Genomic DNA, 21,421 nt, shown 5'->3' on the forward strand with positions numbered 1-21,421 from the left:
AGGGCAAGGGGAGACATGAGAGGTGTGCAAAATTATGCATAGTGTGGAGAATGTGGATAGGGAGACATTTTTCTCCCTCGTCACAAAATACTAGAACCCAATGGGGTCACCCTATGAAGTTGATTGGTGGGAGATTCAGGACAGATACTTCTTCACACAGCGCATAGTTAAACTATGGAATTCGCTACCACAGGATGTAGTGATGGCCACCAAGTTGGATGGCTTTAAAGGGGGGTTAGACAAATTCCTGGAGGAAAAGGCTATCAATGGCTTCTAGTCCTGATGGCTATGTGCCATCTCCAGAACCAGAGGCAGTGAGCCTATGTACACCAGTTTCTGGGGAACGGGGGGGGGGGGGCAGTGCTGTTGCGCTCATGTCCTGCTTGTGGATTCTTGTTCGACAGCTGGCCGGCCACTGTGTGAACAGAATGCTGAACTAGATGGATTCTTAGTTTGACCCAGCATGACTGTTCTTATGTCTACTCAGAATTAAGTCTCACTGAGTTCAGTGGGACTTTCTCCCAGGTAAATGTTCACAGGATTGTAGCCTTAGTGTTGTTTAAATGTTCTTTTCAAAGGAATTCAAAGCTCTGCTTCGAAATTATTTTTATTGGAGTGCTTGTAAGTATCTTTAGACATGACAACTCAATAACAGGCACTTCTGTTCCATTATTTAAATGCCAGAGTTCCTTCCCAATCATGCATACAGAGCCTACACGCATATAGTTTTGTACACGGAGAATATATAGTTATTCATTACAGTTACATCCCACCTTTCCTCCAAGGAACTCAAGGCAGCATGTGTGAGTGTCTCCCTCCCATTTATCCTCACCAAAACTCTGTGAAACAGGTTAGGCTGAGAGCTGGTGAGTGTCCCAGTATCACCCAGGGAGCTTCATGGCAGTGTAGAGATTTGAACCTGGTTCTCCCCAGTCCTCATCAACACTCTAATCCCTACACCATGCTGGCTCTCACCTTCTGCTGCAAAGACTAGGAGCAGGGCCAGCAGATGCACAGAGGTTGTGGGCTGGGCCAGCTACATCAGTCCCCCTCCCCCTCCATGCATTGATTAAATATGTGGGACAGAACATGAGAAGAGGGCTACAGTCATCTAGGAAAAGTTAATTACAACTTTAGAACTGGCCAGTTTGACCAGCAGTGTATCCATTCTTTATATTACTGGTCAATTTTATGAACAATGCACTTTTGGAAATAGAATCTAGCAGTGGAAAATTTTCCACTCCACATCACTCGTAGCAAACAGTGAACTTCTAATTTTTGTGCATTCTGGAATGTTTATGTGGGAATCTACTGAAGGTGCAAGGCTGGTAACGTTGCCTGCTTGGCCCTAGGTTTACCACAAATGGGACACCCCTCCCACTATGCCTAGCTCTGAGGAAGGACCCCCTCAGGGCCAGGCGTTTCAGTTGGGCTGGCTTTGTGAAGAGCTTCAGCAGCCAGTTCCTCTGCTGAGTCAGATCTCCAGAGAGCCCCCCTGGCCACTGGCTCATGGTGAGGGTATTCTCAGCATGAGCCAGAGGCTGGGTGGCTGAGAGCAGCCACCCATCCAGTTTCACTCAGAACAAAACAGAGGGAGGGTGCTTGCTCTGGAGAGCCCTTGTGGCCACTCTGTTGCTGTGGTATTTGCCACAGCAGGAGTTAGGGACTGACAGGACTCTCTGGAGCATCAGCTAGCCACTGGCCCTGCTCTTCTGCTGCAGTAAATGCCACAATGGAAAAACAGTTGGTGGGGTTCTTTGGAGCACCATTGGAGGAGGCAGCAGTGGTGGGCTTTCCTGGCAGGGGTGGGGGAAGTGGCACAATTTGCCACTCCACCTAGTCCGCCATGTGAGGCAGGGGATTCACCCCACCTCATGGGAGGGCCAGCCCTGCTATCTGCCCATCTCACTGGACATCCTTTCTGCAAGAAACGCCAGTATAATTTTGGCAGATCTAATCACTGCGTAACTTGTGTTCAATGTGGTAAACAAAACAGCTACTTCTCTTGCAGTGGCTCTTTTGTTTGCTTAATATCATGGCCCAGGAGTCGGAGCAACTCTCCCCACCACCACCTATGTTAGAGGAGGGCTCTGAAGATTCAGGGATAACTGGATTCCTGTACCACTGCAGAAGACAGTCAGCAATGCAGCTACCCTGCAAGATGCATCCATGGAGGAAGAGGTGGAGTCCCTGGGGATGGCGAGGCCTCCACCCTTTGTTCCTGAGCGGGTAATCCTAAATCCTCTGACTTAGTCGACTTCTCCCCAGAACATCCCAAAGCCCATGAGGACCTTCCTCTGCTATCCAACCAAAACTCGGGGCTGCAGGAGGCCTTCCAGCCCAGCTGGAACTCACACTTGTGTAATACAGCATGGCTCCTTTAACTCCCTGAGCAGCTTTCCACCAAGGAAACTGGGGCTTGTGTTCAGTCTGTTTGTGCATCCAGCCGTACCGCCCAGCTGCCTGTGGTTCTGAGCTGTACCCTTGCCATAACACCCCATGGGGGCCCCAGCCTGGAAATGGAGGCTTAGGAGGTAAAGAAGGCTCCACACAAGATGCTTCATGAATGCAAATCTTAGAGACTCTGAGTTCTTGCATGGCTAGTGAGCCAGTCTGTACCAATTAAAGAACTGATTCATCAACATATGATTCAATCCGATTGCCTGTAATTGATGCTTCCTGCAAGCATTTTTGAGGCAGGCCCCTAATGAAAGCAAATATATGATCTTTCTCTTCTTAATATCAGAGTTCAAGTGAAAAGTATGAGAAGCAATTAGATCAACCAAATGGACAGCCATCGCTCGCTATTGAAAGTGTGCCTTTTTGAATTGTAACATCAATTTTCTAGGAGGGACATCTGCCACTTAAGATGCAGTATATATATTTCTTTTAGCTGTGCTTTCCATATAAAAGCCTCTGTAGTTGGCAGCTGAATATCTACCAACGCTATAGGCTGAAACACACACACACACACACACACACACACACACACACACAGTAATCTGTGTAGCCTTTAGCCATAAGGGACAATTCTCAGAAATTCACTAGAGGGAAGTGAAACGGGTTGGTGGCTGTGATAGTCTGATAAATGTTCTGGAAAGCATGCTCATTCAGATGGAAGAACCAATCCTGCAATGAAATGGTGCTGCAGTTTGGCTCCAGGCGGCTAGCATCTGTGCATTAGTACTGTTCATTCATCCTGATGCTTGCAGAATGGGGGTACAGGCTCGAGCTCGCTGTGGTTTAGATGTCATGCTTCCTGGTCCTTGCTGTTCAGAACTTGCTTATATCTTAGGAGCTTCAGTCTTTGTCTCAAAGATCAAGACAGTTGTTAAGGGATTTCCTCCTCTCCTCCCTTAAAAGTTTCTTCCTACCGTTAAACATTCTTTTATGCCATTATTTCCTCCCAGAAAATGTTTGGCACTTCTGACTACAGATGGCAACAAATAAGATCAGACTTCAGATATTTAATTGTGCATTTTCTAGCCCAGGATTAGCTATGAGTTGTAAAATCAGAGTCTTTTAGGAACATTGCAAGGCCTTGAGAGTTTACGAGAAAAAGTTGGAGAACTTAAGATAATTGTATGTTTTTCTGTAACCTAAACCAATATTTCCTTTTCTAAATCCTAGTTTGCAAATCAGTGGTATTCATTCTCAAGTAGTTGTCTAGCCCCAAAACGCTGTGGTGTTTCAACACTTCCGTTGCTGTGTTTTTCTTTTGGACCTGCTTTGCCAAAGCATAGTGACTTTCTCTAGGCTATAACTTTGGTTTACCAGATCTTATCCTGGGAAGTTTTATCCTTTGACCTTCTGTGGATTGTCTTGCATCAAAGGCCTTCTGTGGAATCTCTTACATTCTACTCACTTGAGGCCTGATTAGTGTTTTTCATGTTGCTAATAAAAAGCTTTCCCCACATGGCTGGAACCCATACTGCAGCGGGAACATACTGGGAACAGGTCTCCTGATTCATGTGGTCTCTTCCACAACTGCCCTTCCATTCTGAGCAGGGCTGTTTTGCTACTGCAGCATTAGTAATGCCCATGTAGGAGAGGCTTTTTGGTGATGACCATGCCTTCTTGGTGGTGGCACCACTGTCTGGAAAACCCTCCCCCATGCAGTTCAGGAGTCAGAAAATGTGGTGTGTTTCAAACACACTTCCTCACCCAGGCCTTCTCTGGCTTGTAAATAATCACAATTGATCATATGCTGCTCCATTTTACTGCATTTTGTATTTTCTGTATTGTTGTTGCTGTTTTAAAATGGTGTTTAATAGTGTATGTTAAATGTTCTTGTTTTGTTGCAGTTGAATATGTTTTTAGTGGTGTTTTAATATTGCATTTAAATGTGATTTTTAATTTTGGTATGTGAGGTGCATGGAGATTTTTAATATTAAGCAGTGTATAATTATTAATGAATAAATAAAACATGCAATGGATGAATCCTAGATGGGTCACTTGCTGCAAATCTCTTTAAGCCTAACCAAGGGCTGCATACAAAATTCCTACTTAGAAGCAACTTTGTTTTTCTTTCCAAAATATGGTCAGCTATATGTAATTATAAGAGCAATAGAGCATATAATTCCAAGGGGGGGGGGGTTGGGTGGTGGGGGGTGGGGAGGTAGTTGCAAGATGTTGTCAGTAGACCTCCCAACCAGAGCATGCCCACTTCAACCTCCTTGCCACTATTTGTTTGCCACTGTTCTGGGTTTGATCTGCACAACCTTCTAGAGGAAGAGGACAAGCTACACAGAGGTTTGGGCTTCTTCTTGCCCTTCTGACATCTTGCTCGCTCAGAGCAGGCAGGCGAACAGGGCAACAAGAGCAAGAAGGAGCAGCCAAGTTCTGGGGACTGGCAGTGCACCCCCTCCTGGGCAGTGGGCCTCAGCAGGTGTCCAACAATGCCAGGCCCCTGACACCAGCAGCGATAATAACAGGTAAATCACAATGACAAAAGCTGATCAGCTCCAACCTGCTGTCCTGAATACTAATGCCAGGAACTGATAAGGAAAGGCAATTTAATCTACATAGATGTTTCCAATAGCTTCCAGCATGGAAGTCACTTTCAGAATTATGTAATGTGAGAAGAGCAGATCATTATGCACCTCCTCTATAATCCCATTTCAGTTATTTTATTTTATTTTATTTTAATATTTATTTATTTATTTATTTATTTATTTACAACATTTATATACCCTTCCACCTCTTAACAGATTCTGGAGTATATCCTATAGTGAACTCATTCTCTGAGTATGAATCCTTATGTAGCCAAAGCATCCCCATCACACACAAAAGGAAGATACCAGAAGGTTTGGGGAAACCCCAAGATTTGCAGAACTACAAAAAAATATGTAGGGAAAATCCTTCTCCCACAGGCGGGCATGCACATGTACACACACACACACACACACACACACGGTTTTGAGGTTTTTAAGAAACCTCAAACACAGCCCAATGAGGGCTGAGCATGCTCAGCGGCTGAGGAATTCTAAGTGGTGGTGGTAGAGGTGGTGGGAGGGTAGAATGGAATGGAGTCGCTTGGAAGAGGGCATGGCTAGCTAGCTAGAACACTGAACAGGAGCACTTCACTCTCCACCATTTTGTTGCAGATCCCATTTATTCCTTTATAAACAGCATTCTTGTTCACCAAAACATTCAATTGGATAAATATTTTCATATGTCTCCAAGTTCAATCAAATGAAGAAAATGGAAATAGTATATGGATGTAACTGGATACTTGTCAGTGAAATACCTCCAAAGAGAGTACAACTTCAAGAATTGGGTTCTGATAATTGAAAATATTGAATGATGGGTTGGATCCTTTTGGATCCAAACCAGTATCTGTGTGTTTGGTTTTCTGTAGCTTTACTGGATCATAGGTTAAACTACGGACTTGCTACTACTTCTGATGCTATCTTTATACCCTATGATTCTTTCGGTGGACACCTTAGATTTTTTTAAAAAAATTATACCTAAAATGTAAAGTGTGAATGTTACAAACAGGTATTTTGAATTGCCTGTATCTTACAAGTAATTTACTGGGACTGACAGAGACTCCCAGTTGAGGGTTGACTTGATGGCAAACCCCAATTTGTTGCATTGCAATGTGTCAAATGCCCCTAACCAATTCAGATAAATTAGGAGTTTGATCGAGCCACAATTAGACATTTAAATCCAGTTAATTTAAATGTGGAGTGAAGCGCCCAGTTCAATCTCTTATGAAGAGCAAAGGAACTTAAAACGTTTTTAACATTGGTTGTACTGGACCCAAACAATTATGCCAGAGACGTGGGTTTACATCGCAGTAATAATAGGGCTAAATTCTCCCTTTATAAATCTATGCAGATGTAACTACAGAAGAATTATGTGCTGTGACCTTTTATTCTGCTTATGTTTGATTAATGTGCGTATTTTGGAGGGTCAGCATGTACGTTGGCCTCTTTAATTCTTTTTGTTTATCTCATCACTTAGGTTTCGTCACAGCCCTAATTGCTTTTACTTGAGAGACTGGACCATCCACAGCTGGATTAGGCAGTGCCTTAAGTTTGGTGCACGGGATAAAGCCTTGTACACTTTACAGAATAAGGTGATGTTTTAACAAGGCACTTTTGAGATGTCATTAGAACAGCTTTTCAGAAATGACATAATTAGCTATATCAGAAGCCTTGCCATGAATATGTGTCCTGTTCACAGATTCCATTTTTTGTTTACGGTGAAAGTGTGGGGTTTTAAATAAACTTCCTGTAATGTCTTCCATTCCCATTTGACGTTGGGGATGATCCAGCCAAAGTTAAAGAACTCCCATTGATTTCAGTAGGGGAAGTGAAATGCCTGCTTATTTCTCTCCTGCTGAAATCAATAGAACGTGTGTTCAACTTTGCCTGGATTGTGCCCAGGGTTTATTTATTTTTATTTGTTTAATAAACCATTTAGTGTATTCATTAAGTGTATGGTATTGCACAAACCATTCTAAGTACTGTAGGCAGTTTCAATAAGATGGTTTCTACCTGACACGAAACTGCTTTGAACAGGAGTGGGCCATAGAAGCCTGCTGGATCCTATTTTTGCATGCACTGATATGCATGATCTTTGCAATACTTACTGGTTGTCTTTTGGTTTGTCCTTTTAGCTTAGATTTTGAGTTGGAGGTGGAGCATGTCTCCTGCTTTACAGAGTGATACAGAGACATTTTGATGTCAGTGCACAGTCAAAGGAAATGGGTCTTGCTGCCCTTCTTTCCCCAAGATCCACAGCTTGGCAAGAAGCACTATGAACTGCATGCATTTCTGAACAATCTCTTCCCCTGGCTTAGAGTATAAAAAAGCCTATTACACATTGTGCATTCGGAAACATATCCCTGTGAAATCTCATTGCACATTATTAATGAAAAGTAAGAGTTGAAGAATGCTGGTTCCTTAGGAGAATTTTGGGAGCAGGATGGTATGGGGTTGGTAGGAGTGAGTGTGACTGCGTGCTTGCATGCAGTTGGCTGGTTGTATGCACTAGCCTCTGTGTATGAATGCTGGTGATGGAAAACTGGGAGCCCTGTGGTTGCTGCATGTATAGTTCTTCTTGACTTAAAGGGCTACCTTAAGGGACGTGAGAGTGGAAGAGCTGCAAGTCGGCGTACATGACCTTGTTATGTTTTCCCTGAAGCTCCAAACAATTTATGCTACCGGTCCCAGTTTTAAACTATTGGATAGCTGTGGCAGCACAAGCAGATAGGCAGTTGCAGATGGAAGGCAAGCTGTGTGCAACCACAGTTGCCTGCTTGCCTGGTCCACATGTGGCAGTCTCCACTTGCCACAGCCAGGTGCCATTCCATATGCTCCAAAGGATATTATTTCTCATGCTCTGGTTTCAGTCAGTGAAAATGAAATTAGAACTGGAAGTCATACTGATGTAGACATGTCCTTTGTCTTGCCTTACGGTATTACACGTTCAAATTGGAATCCTAACGTATATGCGATACTAAACCTGTTTGCACGTTTTTGTGCTTTCTGCTCATTTTTTTCTAGGTACAGTATGGAATATTCCCTGATAATTTTACCTTCAATATATTATTGGATTCTTTTATAAAGGATGAGAATTATGAAGGTGAGAAATCAAATGTCCACTAGACATCATGCACCTCAACACGTCTCGGATGACATGGCCCCTTTGGGCCTCCTCCTGTTCATCTGATTTCCCATAATTCCACTTGCAGGCAATCAGCCAAAAAAGGAGTGGGGTGGGGGGACTCAAGCCGGTGCCAGGGGAAAGTTTATTAATGCAAGTAAATTGTCCGGTGTGTTTCAACAAGTGACATCATTATGGCCGATATTTGTGAGTTCTTTGATCTCAAAAAGAAACTTCCAAAAGTATTTTAGTTTGTTTATTTCTTTATTTAAAAGTTGTTTAACTTGATTTTCAGAGCACAGTCCCCTGACAAGGCTGCTTACAATATTGTAAAAACATGAACATGCAATTACACGCACAACACACCTCACAGCAGCACATGATTTTTTTTAACACCAAATGCAGACTGCAATAAATGTGTATTTTTTTAAATGGCAGCAGTGATGAGGCCATTTACATTTTTGTTTGTTTGATTGCTAGATGCTATGGCTGTAGTCTCTGAGATCATGATGCAGGAAAATTTTGATGAAGTGTCTACACAACTTCTCTCACTCTACGTCACATATAAATATTTGGCAATCAAAAAAGAACTTACGGTAAGCTATTTGCATAATATACCGCTGCGGTTTGGTGGTAAGACAATGGCGAGGTTCAGATGCAGCATTCCCAATCTTCCAAAGCATGGTTTGGGGCAGAGGTTTCCTCCAGATGTCTCAGACTACAACTCCCATAAGCCCCAACCAGCAGGATCCAGTGGTCAGGGATTATGGAAGTTGTAGTCCATCTAGAGGGCACCAGGGGCAGGATCCAATGGTGCCCTTGTGTAGGCAGCCAGATCCGTCCATCCCAGTGTACGTGCAGCCCCTATCACTGGCGGCTGTAGTTTAATGCTTCCAGGAGCAAGCCCCCAGACGACTGTAAACACTGATTTCTGGAAGGGACAGGTACAGGTCATGCCCCTCCAGAAAGAAGCCGTTCCAGTCGTTTCAGGACTTGGCCCAAGAAGTGCTACCAGTGGAAGGGGCCGTGCACATGCCAGGGCCAGCAGGGCTGGCTGCGTATCCACCAGGATGGGTGGATCTTGCTGCCTGCGCAAGGGCACCATTGGATCCTGCCTCATGTTGCCTAGCCTTGGTTTGGAGGATCAGGAACATGATAGGCTAGCATGCTCTGATTCCCTCTCTTCTTTGACTACATGAAACATAATTTCTATTACGTGCAAACTGGGCAAACTATAGTTTGTACAAATATAGTTTGCCTCCAAACCAAGGATTGAAACCATGGTTTGAGGTGGTTTCAGTCCCCAGTTTGGAGGCAGACAACAGTGTTAATTGCATGAAGGGTGGTTCATGTGAATATGGGAAATGAGGCCACACAGCTTCCCCACTCCTGACATCCACACATTGGTGAGGCTTCCAGTGTGTGTAGAGCAGGTGTGGGCAGACTTTGGTCTTGCAGGATCTACTTTGCATTTTACTAGAACCCCAAGATCCACCAACTGGCCTATCTAAAAGTGGTGCAAAAGGCAGACACTTAGAATGAAAGAATTCTCAGCCCAGGCATTAGTTTTGGGTACCAAAATTAAATGGAGCGCACAGTCCTTCTGCCCAAACGTCCACTCCTGGTTACACCCCCACAAAGCTTTCTCCGCAGTGTAATCTAGGGCATGCATGGGGAGTCTGAAATCCTTGCTGACCTACTGCACATTGCCCAGAGATCTGCCAGTCGGTCCAGATCTACCTTCTGCCCACCCCTGGCATAGAGAGCTAAGTGTGTAGGCTTCCCCTGCCTGGATGTCCATGCCCAAGGCATGGATATTGAAGGCAGGGCCAAAAAAGCCGCAAAGCATCAGAGGCGGGGCCAGTGACCATGCTTTCCTTTAATTATGTGAAGCGCCCTTCATGCAATTCACACATAAAGGAGGCTTATGATTTATGCCAAACTAAATATGAACCTGTGTGAGAGAAGGAGGAGGCGGGCAAGACACAGCACGTTTTTGATCATCCAGCCCATGTTTTGGTATGCCTACCACCTTCTCAGTTCACTTAGTGCTGAAAGGAGTCTCTGTCTCTGTTTCTCTCCTGAAGTTCATGTCAAAATAAAGCCATTAGTCTCTTAAGGTGGTGCAGCATTCTTGATCTTCTCCCTATGACAGTTATTCTGACTGTTATTCTGGTGTCAGTAACTGGAATGGTGTTAATTGAATGCTTGAACAGCTACAGTTGAGAACTTACTTTCAGATGTGTGCTTCACCTGTGAACATTTGGCAGGGGGCTTATGACTTGACAGGGAGAAACATTGCTAAGGATACAATCCTATGCATGTTTAGACAGAAGGCAGTCCTATAGCTCCCAGCATTCCCCAGCCAGCCATGAGAAATTATTTTAAGGCACAATCCTATTCACCGCTGGCTGGGGTATGCTGGGAGTTGTAGGACTTCTTTCTGTCTAAACATGCATAGAATTGTATCCATAATATAGTAGAATTTTATGCAGGAGCACATTATTTGAACAGTTTTAGAGGGATGTGATTTAGAAGTACGGATTCAAACCGTAATGAATGTACAAACCACATTGTACTTTTTCCTCTCCCCTTTTTAAATTCCTTTAAATTGGATTCCTTTCCTACTTCTTTTATTCATATCTAGCTTAGCACAGTGCAGCTTCTCTGTCAGGTCAATCTACTTTAGGGTTTTACTATTCTTTGTAATTTAGGTCAAATCTTCTAGTATCATTGTGCCTTAAATTCCATGACAAGGTTCTACATGTATTCCTGTTCTATAGTATATTCCCATATCTCAATTCAGTCTCTGGCCATTGCTAATGAGACTTAGAAAAATGCTATGGCGTTGGCAGAGTATCCAGTAAAACTCTGCATTATATGAATTTCTGATTATCCCACTTCTCAGTTTGCCCCCCAAATGTCAGCATAATCCTATGCAAACATCGTCATCATCATCATTATTATAACATTGACTATGCAAACATTTTAGATTCTTCTTCCCACCCAGCCCTGCTTAAATGAGAGAGTACAGTTTTTCATTAATTTCAAAACAGTCATACAGTTTGCCACTCTCCTTAGCGATTTTCCATCTGACCCTTAGGAAACTGTACTGCTAAAGCACTCTCCCTATAAAGCAGGGGTGCAGACCCTCTGGCCTGTAGGCCCAATTTGGCCCACAGAGGCTCTGCATCCAGCCGGTGGAGGCTTGTGCTGCCTCTGTGGTCTTCAGCCCTGCAAGGCCCATCCTGACATGGGGTGGAGAGAGGTATCATTTCTTTCCTGACTTGCCACCTCTGTGCCCATTTCCCTTCATCTGTAGCAGCTACATCCACTGCCGCTCTAGTCCAGTGAACAAAATGCAGTTCTACATTGTAGGGATCAGCAACTGAAGGTCCCAGAGCCAAATCTGCCCTCTAACAAAGTATCAACTGATCTCATAGTTGCCAGTCTTTAGACAAGAGGAAGTGTGGGAAGGAAGTGGTTGCTGTGACAACACAACTTGCTGGCAGTCCACTTGCGAGGAGGATCCTGGCCTACCGTGCCTCATCCCCTCCTCAGAGTGGGCCTCCCATGAAACTGGTTGCTGTATATGTGCATTCCGGGCCTGGTTGCTGACCAGTTGCTATACATGCATACTGCAAGCCTGAGAAAACCAGTTATCTTATTAGTGTCAGACTAGAAGAGGAAAAATGGCTGTGCCCTGGTTAACTGGGATAAAGGGCAGCTGAGTGGTTCTGTAAGAATGGGACTCTCAGTAACTGCACCTATTAAAATTAGTTCAAAACTATTAAATTTGGCAATATGAGAGTCCATTGTGTCCTGAGGAAAGAGAATAAAGAAAATGGCTCAGTCCCTTTCACTCATTACCTCTATGGATAGGCTAGATAGGTTTGCATCCACTGGCCCACACTTTGACCTCCGCCATCCAGGGGACGGTCAGAAAAAGGGTAACTGCATGTGTACAGCCATAGGCGCATCATATGATCGGGAGTGTGTGCATCGGCACCCTTTTTCAGATGTCCTGCTGAATGCGTGGACACCAGGGGCAGCTGGAACAGTCTGCACCTTCTCCACGTGTTTGGCCTACATGTAAAGGGAACAAGCAAAACCTTTGGGTAGTATCCAGTGTCCCAGTGCTAGCGCTAATGACAATGCAGTAGCGTAAACCAACACTCGCACAATGTAACTACTGCGGTGGGGGCATTGCTGTTTTTGTTGCTGATTTTATTGTGTTCTCACTGTTTTTATTTTGTTTTGTCATTTTTAATACCGCACCGGTTTTTATTATGTGTTTATTGTTGAACGCTGCCTTCGGGGGGCTCCTGCCCTGAAAGGCAGCCAAGAAATATTTTAAATAAATAAAATAAAATAAGTAGCAGGGGGACCATGCCTGGTTCTGACCAAAAATCATGGCTTTTTGCTGCCAAATTTCACCGGCAAATTGCTGCTTTTTCCTGTTGTTCTAGTAATGTTGCACAAGTGTTGGTTTATGCTGGTGCAACATCATTAGCACTAGTGCTGGGACAATGTTAGGTGCTGCCCTTTTAGTCCAAGCTTTTAAGTGATTTTCCTCATACTATATAGATCATAGAATCATAGAATAGTAGGGTTGGAAGGGGCCTACAAGACCATTGAGTCCAACCCCCTGCTCAATGCAGGAATCCAAGTCAGAGCGTCCCTGACAGATGGCTCTCCAGCCTCATCTTGAATGCCTCCAGTGTGGGACAGCCCACTACCTCCCTGGGTCCTTGGTTCCATGGTCATATTGCTCTAACAGTCAGGACGTTTTTCCTGATGCTCATCCAGAATCTGGCTTCCAGTAACTTGAGCCCATTATTCCATGTCCTGCATTCTGGGGTGATCGAGAAGAGATCCTGGCCTTCCCCTCTGTGACAACCTGTCAAGTACTTGAAGAGCGCTATCATATCTCCCCTCAGTCTTCTCTTCTCAAGGTTAAACATGCCCAATTCTTTTAGTCTCTCTTTACAGGGCTTTGTTTCCAGTCCCTTGATCATCTTTGTTGCCCTCCTCTGAACCCTCTCCAGTGGGACGGCTCTGTAGTAGCACCACCCCTCTGATGCTCTCCCACTTAGAATCATAGAATAGTAGGGTTGGAAGGGGCTAATAAGACCATTGAGTCCAACCCCCTGCTCAGTGCAGGAATCCAAGTCAGAGCATCCCTGACAGGTGGCTGTCCAGCTTCATCTTGAATGCCTCCAGCGTGGGAAAGCCCTCCACTTCCCTAGGTAATTGGTTCCATTGTCATATTTCTCTAACAGTCAGGATGTTTTTCCTGACGTTAAGCCAGAATCTGTAACTTCTCTAAGTGAAGTACATGATATTTTAGTTCTGTTATATTCTTTTCCCTGCTCCCCTTTTTATCCTTTTCTTTTTCTCCCTCTCATTATTTTTATGCTGTTGTGTTCTTTAACATACATGGCGGGTGGCCATGTTAGTCTATTGCAGCAAAAACAACAAAGAGTCTTGAAGCACCTTAAAGAACGATACATTTATTCTAGCATAAGCTTTCGTGTACTATAGTCCACTTTATCAGGTGCATGAAGTACTGTTGAGGGTTTCAGGGTTTTTATACAGTACCTATGGTGGGGGTTTCTGCATTGAATTTCCTTCTAACCTCATTGTTTACAATTCTCTCCCCCCTCCACGTTCTATATAAAAACCTTGAAACTCTCCATGCATCTCATGAAGCACATTATAGTCCACAAAAGCTTATGTCAGAATAAGTGTGTTAGTCTTTCAAGTGCCACAAAACTCCTTGTTGTTTATGCATGAATTTAGATTTACTAGGTTGTTTGTAGATGACAAAAGTCATCTAGAAACAACCCAGTAATCCTAAATCCTTGCACGTTAAAGAATGATGTACCTTTGGGTGGTTGTTTACTGTGTCATTGCTAGTTATGATAGGAAGGTGGGGTGCAAATTAGTAACAAATAAATAATCCCTGAACACCTATGGGCTCTGTTAACATTTCTATAGATTTAAAAAAGGATGTAAAATGTTTAATTAGCAAAAACCCAGTAAAAAGCGGGGAGAGTGCACAATGTTATGGCGCTGTGCTCCATATATCTAAGAGTTTCAGTTGAAGTACATAGAACAGCCATCCCTGACCTGGTGCCCTCCAGATGTGTTGGACTACAACTCCCAGCATCCCCAACCATCCGACTGGGAGTTGTAGTCCATCACATCTAGTGGACACCAGGTTGGGGAAGGCTGGCACAGAAGAATAGAAGTAGTCCTGCTTATGGTACAGAATGCAGAAAACATAGTGAAAGCTAGCTGTAACCCATGCTGTTTTAACAGTTGTTCAAGCAATGTCTGCTATTTTTAGTGGGAGGAAGAGAGAAATCTTGGCGCATCCCTGTTCTTAACAGGCCTGAAGCAGACCAACACAGTGGGATTCAGTTCTCAACTGTATGGGTATGCACTTCTTGGTAAGTTTTTAAAGTACTGAATTAAAGTACTTAATTTACTGCTTTATTGATTAGTTCAGAGTAGATGGATTAGTAAAAAAAATTCAATTAAATTCTAATATACCCTTTGACATATTACAAAATTGGAACTAAATCCAATTCAGTGTGTTGGCATACAATCCAAATAATGTGAGCCCCATCTGTCTGGCTCCGGAAATCAATCAGGCTTTCTGAGCGTTCCTGTTGAATGTTTGAATAGCCCAGTAGGTTGAACCTTCCTTCCTAGTCTCCCCACACAAACACACGCACAGCCAATCTCCAAGGGGGGGAGTGGGGGAAGACGTAACTTATGAAATGGGCCATAAGTGCTGGAGGGCTCCCTTTAACACAGGAGAGGCCCCGGAAGGCCTCTCCTTAGCTGCAAAAGATGATAGGGGTGTTCATTTCCTGCTGGGGAGCATGGGCCTTGTAGTTCTCTAACTACAGACCCCATGATCCCTGGCAGTAAATGATGCTCTATGCATCATTTGCAGCTAAGGAGAGACCTTGTGGGGTGACTTCTTATATTATAGTGAACCTCTTCACCAAGACTTTTCCCCTCAGGGATTGGCAGAAGTGTTTTATGAACCTCTTTTTGAGTTGGGCCAGGCTGAACAGGGACTGGGCCCAACTTGAAATGTGACCAGACTTCTGAAGCGGAGGGTTCATTTTGAACTCCCCTCTTTTGAAGTATTGCTCTATCCCTAAAATAAATAAGGCTGCAAGCCTGTGCATGTTTAGACAGAAAAATGTCCTACATCTCCCAGCATTCCCCAGCCAACCTCTCCCAGCTGAGGAATGCTGGGAATTGTAGGCCTTTTTTCTGTCTATCCAAACGTGCATAGGATTGCACCCTAAATATTTCCGGTTTTTTTTTCTCATTCACCAGACTGCCAATAGCAGGTATTGGGAGCTGTACATCACCACGAAGGCAGGGACATTGGGGAGTGTCAGCTCCAGGGCAATTCTTAATCTTGCCTCTGCACAACCCACAGTAGCATTCCAGAATCCCGTTTAGGGAAATCTGAGTGTACTGTGTCTGAAGTCCCCTATTTCAATATCTTTTTCATGTGTATAATGTTTTTATTTCATACAAGGTTAAAAATCCCATAGTAGTTTTGTCCTCCCCCATGAGTAGCTGTTAAGTGGCATGTGCCCTTCAGGTGTGAGACAGTTTTGGCTGAAACGTGCTAGCTGGCTGCCCGCTCTCTGTGTATCACAGTTTGTTAATAATGATCAGAGCGCCCAGGACATGACAGGATAAGGGTGCTGATTCTGATTTTACCTGACTGTAAGACAAAAACTACATATTCATTTGGGCGTGGTGGGGGGAAGCAAAGCTGTAAACTAATTGGCAGCACATATCCCCCAAACTGTTGGTTTACTATTTTCTTGAGCTATTGTTACACACATCCTTCCCCCCACCCCTTCCTTTGGTCAGCATATATATTTAAATATATATTTAAAATATAGCCTGAATAATTTGGGAAGGCGTTGCACTTAGCAAATCATTTTACTTGCTATGTGTGAGTGACCCCCCTCCTGACATTGTCTTTCAGAAGATCAGAAGCGATCTTCTGTGATGTCCTGCATTCTGCAGTCTTGCCAACTCTAATGGTGTAGACCTTTGCAAAGAGTGAAAGATGTCTGTGGGCATAGACTGCCCTGGGGCACTATAGCAGTTTATATTTAGCCATACCCCAGCAAGCTTTAGTTTAAACACACATTCCAGCAGCTCTCTCTGGACTCCCTGCTTGGGGAAGAGAGATGAAGGTGTGTCGCAATAGTTTGCATTGTTAGATGTATCTTTGTGATTAATGCCGACAGCTAAAGGTGATACAAACTCCAGCAAGGTAAGGAGAGGCACATCTGAAATGTTTAATGTCAAATATTGGTGTGTGTTTTTACCAGCGTGACAACGGGAAGTGCTGGGTCCTGCTAACAAAGTGTTTTAAATCAACAAGTGTTCAGGTTCTGATCCTGACATTACCTAGAATCCCTTCACATGATCTGAAAGAAAGGAAAGTGTTTTCCATGTAGAGAAACATATGAAACCTGCCTGAAAATAACCATATCCATATAATTCCTGTATGGTCCATGGGGTCACGAAGAGTCGGACACGACTGAATGACTGAACAACAACAACAAAAGGAAAACAGTAACATGTGAAGCAGCCCTTTCTCATGAGTATGCCTAGTCCCACATCCTGGCCCTAGTAAAATGATGTTAACATGCCATGTGTAAATTAAGTCTGAAATGTATAAATGTTATCCTCCCCCTCCTCCCAGTTGTGGATATTTTGAACATTGTTTGGATCTTTCAAAGTTAAGAGAATACAGCTGGAGCAGAGAGAAGTCTGTAAGAAAATCCGTTAAAAATCTATAAGGATTTCCCCCTCCTTCCCCTGTAGCACTCATGCCATTGAGGTGCTGGAGCCTACAGTGGGAGGAAAAAGGCCCCCATTCTGACGGCCAAACTAGATGTGACACTAAGCATGTCTCTGGGTATCAGGTGGGGAGAGGAGGGGAGACTTAATTCTTTCTTCCCCTGCCATGGTCCCAACGAAAACCATCCCCCACCCGTGCCTTCCCTTCCAGGGCTAACAGCAGGCATGGGTGGATTTTTTTAAACTTCCCCTTCCTCTATCCTGTAGTCCAAATGAAATCCCCCCCCCCCCAACCTGGGATTGTTCTTCAAAAGAACAAAACACTGATGTGATTCCCAGTGTCACATTTAGCATCATGTCTCGGTTGGCCCTAGTTATGGGAAAGTTACTTCCAGTTTTAACTGTGTTTTCTGCATTAGATAATGTCCTACCTCTCACAGTGGCTGTTTAATCACAGGGAAGGTGGAGCTGCACAAGGGGCTAAGAGCTGTGTACCACCAAATGCCCCTCATGTGGACCCCAGGGTACCTGAACAGAGCCTTGCTGCTGATGGAGAATGTGACATCGCTTCCCAGCGATATGAAGCTCTGCAAGGAAGCCGTAAGTGGGGAATCATTTAGCCAACTGGGGCCTTGAATGTTCTTGACAAGAGAGTCTACGGATTGTCAGCGTAGACCAGCAGCATGGTTTCTGCTGCTGCTCGCCCAGGGCTGGTGTCAAGGGTAGGCATGGCTGGGCTCCTGCTGAGAGCCCCCTGACAAGAGCCCCCTGGACTTGCTCTTCCTCTTCACCATCGCAGCCTACTTGTTCATCTGCCTCTCATTCTGGGACATACAAAAGTAATGGTGAGAAAGATGAGTAGTTGATGCCACTGCCTTCTTGCTTGCTGTTTTCTGCAGGTGGTAGCAATGAGGAGGAGGAGGAAGAACAACAGGACAGTGGTGACAGTGGCAGGGCGAAGGTAGACTTACTGAGGCAGGGGGCCCATTGAGGGTGTCTCACCGAAGGGCTCTCAAAAACTTGGAGGCGGCACTGGCTGGCCCTGTTTCATATTACTTGAACATGAACATAAGAAGAGCCCTGCTGGATCAGACCAAGGGCCCATCTAGTGCAGCATTCTGTTCACACAGTGGACGACCAGCTGTCAACAGGGAACCTACAAGCAGGGCATGAGCGCAACAGCACCCTTCCGCCCATGTTCACAGCAACTGATGTACATAGGCGTACAAGCCTCTGATACTGGAGGTAGCATAGAGGCATCAGGACTTGTAGCCATTGATAGCCTTCTCCTCCAGGAATTTGTCCAATCCCCTTTTAAAGCCATCCAAATTGGCCATCATGACATCTTGTGGTAGCGAATGCCATAGTTTGACTATGCGCTGTGTGAAGAAGTACTTCCTTTTATCTGTCCTGAATCTCCCACCAATCAACTTCATGGGATAACCCCAAGTTCTAGTATTATGAGAGAGGGAGAACGGTGTCTCCTTATTCACTTCCTCCACGCCATGCACAATGTTGTACACCTCTATCGTGTCTCCCCTTACTCGCCTGTTTTCTAAGCTAAACAATCCTAGCTGTTGTTTTATCTTGAATTGCTTGCATTCAGTGGTATTTGCTTCGCCTTGAGGATAGAACATCATTTCCAAAAGACCAGAAGAACACAGCGATTACATGAGGGCAAGGTTTTCCCCTTGCTCAACTTCCTGTTTCTGCTTCTGACATAAGAGAATGCCAGAAGCCTGGCAGAGCCTTTCTTGTCACCGTCTGCTTCTTGCAGCTCCTCATGTCGTGCCTCTGAATACCAGTTGCGGGGGAGGGCTCTTGGCTGCATGTCCTGCTTGTGGTTTCCCACAGGCATCTGGGTGGCCACCGTGGGAAACAGAATGCTGGATTAGATAGCCGTTTGGTCTGATCAAGCAGGGTTCTTCTTATGTTCCTACAAGAATTCTGGACTCAGTCAAATCATAGTTGTAGTACAGTAAGGTTCCTGGAGATAGATTCCTAACTGCTTATTTTTCTGTAAACATTTGAGCTGCATGGAATAGTCAGTTCTTCTCCTGATAGGAACAGAACGTCACACTATATTCATGTACATCAAAGGTGCAGAACTTCTTTCAGCCCAGGGGCCAAATTCCATTTTGGAGAAGCTATCAGGTATTCAAGGGACTGCGGTGGCTTAGTGGTTAAGACGCTGAACTGCAGACTGGAAGGTCAGCAGTTCGAGACCCGAGTGCTGCGTGACGGAGTGAGCTCCCGTCTTCAGTCCCAGCTTCTGCCAACCTAGCAGTTCAAAAGCAAGAAATTGCAAGTAGATAAATAGGTACCGCCTCAGCGGGAAAGGTAACAGCGTTCCGTGCACCTCGGTGTTCAGTCATGCCGGCCACATGACCACGGAAGCGTCTTCGAACAGCGCTGGCTCTTTGGCTTAGAAACGGGGATGAGCACCGCACTCTAGAGTCGGACACGACTGGTTGGGGACACCTTTTATCAGGTATTCTAGTGGGTAGGGCTGAAGACAAAGGGGGAGGAGCCAAAAAAATACCAGCATATTTTAGCATAAAGCTCTTATTCCCTTAGGAGAGGCATTTCAGTCTTTTAGAATGGGGAAAATCCACACAAAAACTGGGAAACCACCCAACAATTGGTGGTTAGGGAAAAGGGGGTGGGGCAAGGGAAAGGGGGTGGGTCCACTAGGAACCCCTAAAGAGTCGGTTTAGGACCCCTGGGGGACCAGATTGGGATTCCCAGAGGGCTGGATTTGGCCCACGGGCTTGAGGTTCTACACCACAGGTTCTACCCTGCGTTGAGCAGGGGCTTGGACTCGATGGTCTTATAGGGCCTTTCCAACCCTACTATTCCATGATTCTATGACCCCTGATGTAAATAACAGCCTCATTGAGTAACTTTGCATGATGTGACAGTGATACAAAGGAACAGGGATTGCAAGTGCTTCGTGCTTCCTATTCCTCTACATTTCTGTCTTGTCCAGAATAGAACTTTTGCCTCTTCCCACCTAGGAGACACACAAGCTCCCCATGCAGAGTCAGCAGGCAGCTCTTCTCCACCTAGGCAGGCTTTTCTGTTTTGCCCTTTATCAAAGTGAGGAAACAGATGACTCTACTGAAAATCAAATGTACAAGATGAGCTCATGATGCACTTTAGAAAAACAGGAATTGAGATGTCCGTTACATTACATGACATCCCATAATCTCTTCCTACACATATAATCATTGTAGAATATTTGAGTAATTTTCAGCAAGAACCTTTGTGGCCTAACTGGAGCCTATGGTAAAATCAATAGTAATTTCAGAAAGGCTTGGCTTCATCCAGTAGCTTCTCTCACTAAACTTCGACCAGCACATAGGCATTTTAAAAGAAAAACAAAGCTCGCCCTTCAATTTCCAGTGTTCTGTTTCAGAACAATAGTCAAATGATTCTTTGCTGATCATTAAATCACTTGTTTGTTGGTGCATTGTTGTTTTTAAACTTGATATATTCAGTCTAGAGTAGATGGTCTCAAAGACATTGAGCCATTTTTCTCCAGTGCAATCTGAAAGAAAAAGTCTTAATGGAACCAGAAAGTCTTGAGCTTTGAAAAACAATGAATTAGGGTCCTGCCTGCTTGATATCCTGTTGTGAACCCTCTAGCATTTTTACTTTTGTGTGTTCAAATTAAATTCATGAAGGTTAGAAATGTCCCTTTAAAAATAATAGTAGTATTCTCAGGATTTTAACAAGGACCCACAGACTGCATAATGATGCCCACAGGAACAGCACATGGACTATAATTTTGGCCACCGTGACGCTCTTGGGTGTTTTTACAAGCCACTTACTATCTTTTCCCATTTCTGTTGGAAAGATTGATGTTTTGGCAGCCATTTTGCAGCCCATCCCTGTGACAGAAGCTTCTCAAGAGGAGACCAAGGATTCAGAAGAAATGCTGAAGCAAGCACAGTCAGAAGAATCAGAGGTGCCTCGACTGCCTGAGTACCTGAACCGATTCAGGGTATGCTGTTGCCTTCCTCCCAGACATTAGCTGGATATGGTTAGGTTCCATTGTCCATAGTAAAACTCTTTTTTCTGAGATACTGAGGCTCCATTGGTGTCCCATCAGTAATGCTACCAAGGCTTTTAGACCCTAGTGTTGAATTATGTTCTTCCTGTTTCGAACAGGAAATTGTCTTGTGAAGAACATGCTCAAGGGCCCCTTGCCTGATGCCTGGCTGCTCGGATGCTGGTTTTTCTTTTTATATATTAGACTTGACAAGCCAAGCTCCTGCTAACTAAAGTGGAGTGTCACTCCTGATCAGAAACATGCCCTTTCACCATCTCTGGCTTCTTCAGGCACATTCTCTTGTTCACCTCTCGTCAGGCTGAAAGGGTTCTAACAAAATTAATTCCATGCTCTGTGGGAATATGAGTCAGTACAGATGACTGACTATTTATC

At 44.4% G+C, this 21,421-nt stretch overlaps 1 protein-coding gene across 3 annotated transcripts in view; it reads left to right on the top strand.

Moving 5' to 3' along the window:
• MRPS27 (mitochondrial ribosomal protein S27) overlaps positions 1–21,421 on the top strand; it is a 70,444-nt gene that overhangs the window by 40,539 nt on the left and 8,484 nt on the right. For 2 of the 3 annotated variants that reach the window (XM_084833506.1, XM_084833508.1), the window contains 6 exons: positions 6,469–6,583; positions 8,016–8,094; positions 8,596–8,711; positions 14,468–14,570; positions 17,432–17,574; positions 20,834–20,980. In XM_084833506.1, coding sequence (XP_084689632.1) covers positions 6,469–6,583; positions 8,016–8,094; positions 8,596–8,711; positions 14,468–14,570; positions 17,432–17,574; positions 20,834–20,980 — 703 coding nt within the window. The remainder of the gene's footprint in view (positions 1–6,468; positions 6,584–8,015; positions 8,095–8,595; positions 8,712–14,467; positions 14,571–17,431; positions 17,575–20,833; positions 20,981–21,421) is intronic. The other variant, XM_084833507.1, reaches the window with a different exon arrangement.

The sequence above is a fragment of the Heloderma suspectum genome, chromosome 2 (assembly GCF_057233095.1).
Source record: "Heloderma suspectum isolate Gila_16-S chromosome 2, 16-S_ref, whole genome shotgun sequence".
Lineage (NCBI taxonomy): Eukaryota > Metazoa > Chordata > Lepidosauria > Squamata > Helodermatidae > Heloderma > Heloderma suspectum.